This window comes from Gossypium hirsutum, chromosome A06, assembly GCF_007990345.1.
Source record: "Gossypium hirsutum isolate 1008001.06 chromosome A06, Gossypium_hirsutum_v2.1, whole genome shotgun sequence".
Lineage (NCBI taxonomy): Eukaryota > Viridiplantae > Streptophyta > Magnoliopsida > Malvales > Malvaceae > Gossypium > Gossypium hirsutum.
The window spans coordinates 6191096-6194118 of NC_053429.1; the positions used below are offsets into that span (position 1 = coordinate 6191096).

Sequence of the window (3023 nt, forward strand, 5' to 3'; positions counted from 1 at the left end):
CACGAATCTCTTTCTCTTCAATGATAACCCCCCAAAAGATATTCAAATATTCCATAAATTTGTTATATTTATGGATCCATCTAATTGATGGTTGTAAATTGTAAATATCAATTATTATTTTAACTTTTATACGTTATCTTTGCTGAATTACAAAGAAAATTATATTTTAATGTAATTAAACACAAATTATAGTTTAATATTAATTATTATATGCATTATGAAATAGATAATGTATTATCTCTAATTTTCTGACTGTATATCAAATTATACCAAATATACATTGATTGAATATTTGGTAAAAATCTAGGTCTATGCCATATCTATAGCCCAATCTTGATTGTCGCATAAATATTAGCTGTCATCTCTTTCCCATTCTTCAATATGTGTCTCTTTTTTATATTTCATTGCTTTTTCCTCTCAGTCTTCATGAAATTCTAGTTTTATTTCCTTTGAAAGAAGAAGGAAAAAAAACCCTAAAACCCAAATCCTCTGTTTTTTCATTTGATATGCAGTTTGGTATTGAAGCCTTAACCATATGTCCAAAGAAGAACCAAACTGAGAAGCATTGCAATTTTTGTATGATGACTTCAAGCTTCGTTTCTGAATCGGCGGCTTCTTGGGTCATTGGTGATTACATTGGTATGGAAAGCTGCTTTGATCTCTATAACAACGACCAGGTTTGCAGTGGTGATGGTGGTGGTGGTGACGGCGGCCGTGTCTGCCGTGAAATCCGTGTGAAGCGAGGACAGCGGTGTAAGAAGGAGTTCCCTCCGCCGATACCGTCGCTTGCTCGCACCGAGAATCAACCACCTCATATGCCTTGGGTGCTTCAAAGGTATTACACTAATGACGGACGGTTGATTCTTAGAGAAGAGAAGGTTAAACACCATGAATATTTCCGGGCTCATCGATCCAATGGTCGTTTAACATTGCATCTTATTCCCTTGGATAATGAGGATAATGATACAGATGTAGAAGAAGAAGAAGAAGAAGCGAAGGATGTAGAAGAAGAAGAAGAAGAAGAAGAAGAAGCAAAGGAAGAGGATGATCAAGGTAATGTTGTTGTTGAAACTTCGATTAAAGACAATAATGAGAGTGAAGAATCAATGGTGAAATATCCAATTGGTGATAATAATGATAATGGAATAGCAGCAAATGGAGGGAAGTGCATGAACTACAGCAGTGTAAGAACAAGTCCCACATGTTTTCTGGGTTTGCCAGCAATCAGGCCAGTTCACTCTTAGCTTAGTTACCCAAAATAATAAACTCTTTTAAGGGTAAAAAATGAGGTGTCGCTTTTATTGGATAAATGGAAATATGTACGATTCAACAGCCTTAGAAACCCATTTTTCTCTTTTTCTTATTTTCCCTCCTACTTTCTTCTATTTGGGTGGTCATCTTCATTGGTGTGATAAAAAGAGTGAGTTGTCCTTTTCATACCCTTTTTAAGGTTAGTGGCATTAGATTTTAGAGGCTTTTAAAGGGTATTACGATATGATAATTGTTAGGGTTTCCGATAGATATTTCATTTATTAGGGATAATTGCTTATCCCCTATTTCCTTTTTCTTTCTTGGGTTTATCTTGCTGGTCATTGTGATAATGTCTAGCTTATTCCATGCTAAATGTTGCTATTTCCTTACCCTTTTTTTCCATTATATTTTGCAAAAGAAAGGATATGGTATTATTGGGATATAAAACCAGCACAACATATCACATGGAAAGGTGCATTTTGATGGGAAGAGGAATGGGTTAATACGAGCACTTTGCACAATTTTAGCTTTACCCCCAACTCATTTTCAATTATTAGTGGTACCATTGCTAAACTTTGTCCATTTTGATTTACAATTTGCACTCTTCTCTAGTTTTTTTAGACTTGACCCTTCATCATATGTCAAAATTTCTTATATGAAACAGAGGATGCATGCTGGAATCCTTACAAAATAGTTGTTTATTTTAATATGTTCGATCAAAAGTAAATTATTTTTCTTTTAAAAATTTATTTATTTATACAGTTAAAATTTAATGTGGCTAATGAAATAATCATATAGTGATATATAGCATGTTATGTATATCTCATGTGTATCTTATGTTGAAGTATAAAAATTAGTTAATAATAAAAGCAAATAAAATTTTTAACAGCATAATTAATTTATTTTTAATTTAATGTATAACGATTAATTAAATTAATTTTTAAATAAATAAATTTTTAATATAAAAAATTCATAATACTAATAGGAAGTAATTAATTTATTTATTTATTAAAGATTTTTACTAAATTAACTGAGAAAAAAATGGTTCAGTTTTCATTTCCCAAAGCATCACCATTCATTATGATCACATCTCAAGCATCATTTTCATCAAACATCAATCGTTTTCAGAAATAAGAAAAAACTTGAGCCAGATATTTTTCTCCTCCTTGTCCCCAAGCAAGCATATGAAAGAAAGAAGAAAAATCTAGTTGTGTTTCACGATGGTCACGCCCCTCAAAAAGAAAACTTGCAGTGGCACTGTCACTGCCACTGGTGCTACCAGTTTGCAGAAAAATCGAGGATGAATCAGAAATGAGAGGCTCAAGTAGCCAAGATGGAACAATTTCCAAAGGGGACCAAAGTACCAAAGTACTAAGTATTATCATCATATAGTAGAATGTAGATAAGCAGGTAAAAAAGAACAAATACTAAATATATATATGTCTGTGTGTGAAGTACAGCTACCTCCCAATATGTATTTAGTGAATGCGTGTCAGTTCTCATGATTGGGCTTGCAGGGCCTCTGCCTTAACCTTTAGCATTTCACTGCCAAAAACCCCTTTAACCTTTTAATTGTCATTGTCCGCAGCTGGGTGGTGCGTCTACCAATGCCACAAGTCAACTCCTTTATTTATGTTAGAGTTAAACTTTGCCAATTACCATTGCCACTATCATCGGTCACTACTACATTATTCCTTGTTATTACTGTAAATAGACCGGTGAAAAGATTGGGTTTCTTGTTTCAGCTTTTAAAGGTGAATTCCATATCTAGA

The 3023-nt window shown here is 33.3% G+C and overlaps 1 protein-coding gene across 1 annotated transcript; it reads left to right on the plus strand.

Annotated features, from left to right (window-relative positions):
• Positions 1 to 251: 251 nt before the first annotated feature.
• LOC107963522 (protein FANTASTIC FOUR 1) lies at positions 252 to 1866 on the plus strand. The gene has a single exon (XM_016900003.2). It carries the CDS (start codon positions 507 to 509, stop codon positions 1242 to 1244), a length of 738 nt encoding a protein of 245 aa, XP_016755492.1. The 5' UTR covers positions 252 to 506; the 3' UTR covers positions 1245 to 1866.
• Positions 1867 to 3023: the final 1157 nt, after the last annotated feature.

Bases quoted from the DNA above. Each gene is read 5' to 3' on its own strand.
- LOC107963522 (XM_016900003.2), top strand. From the start codon at position 507: ATGCAGTTTGGTATTGAAGCCTTAACCATATGTCCAAAGAAGAACCAA.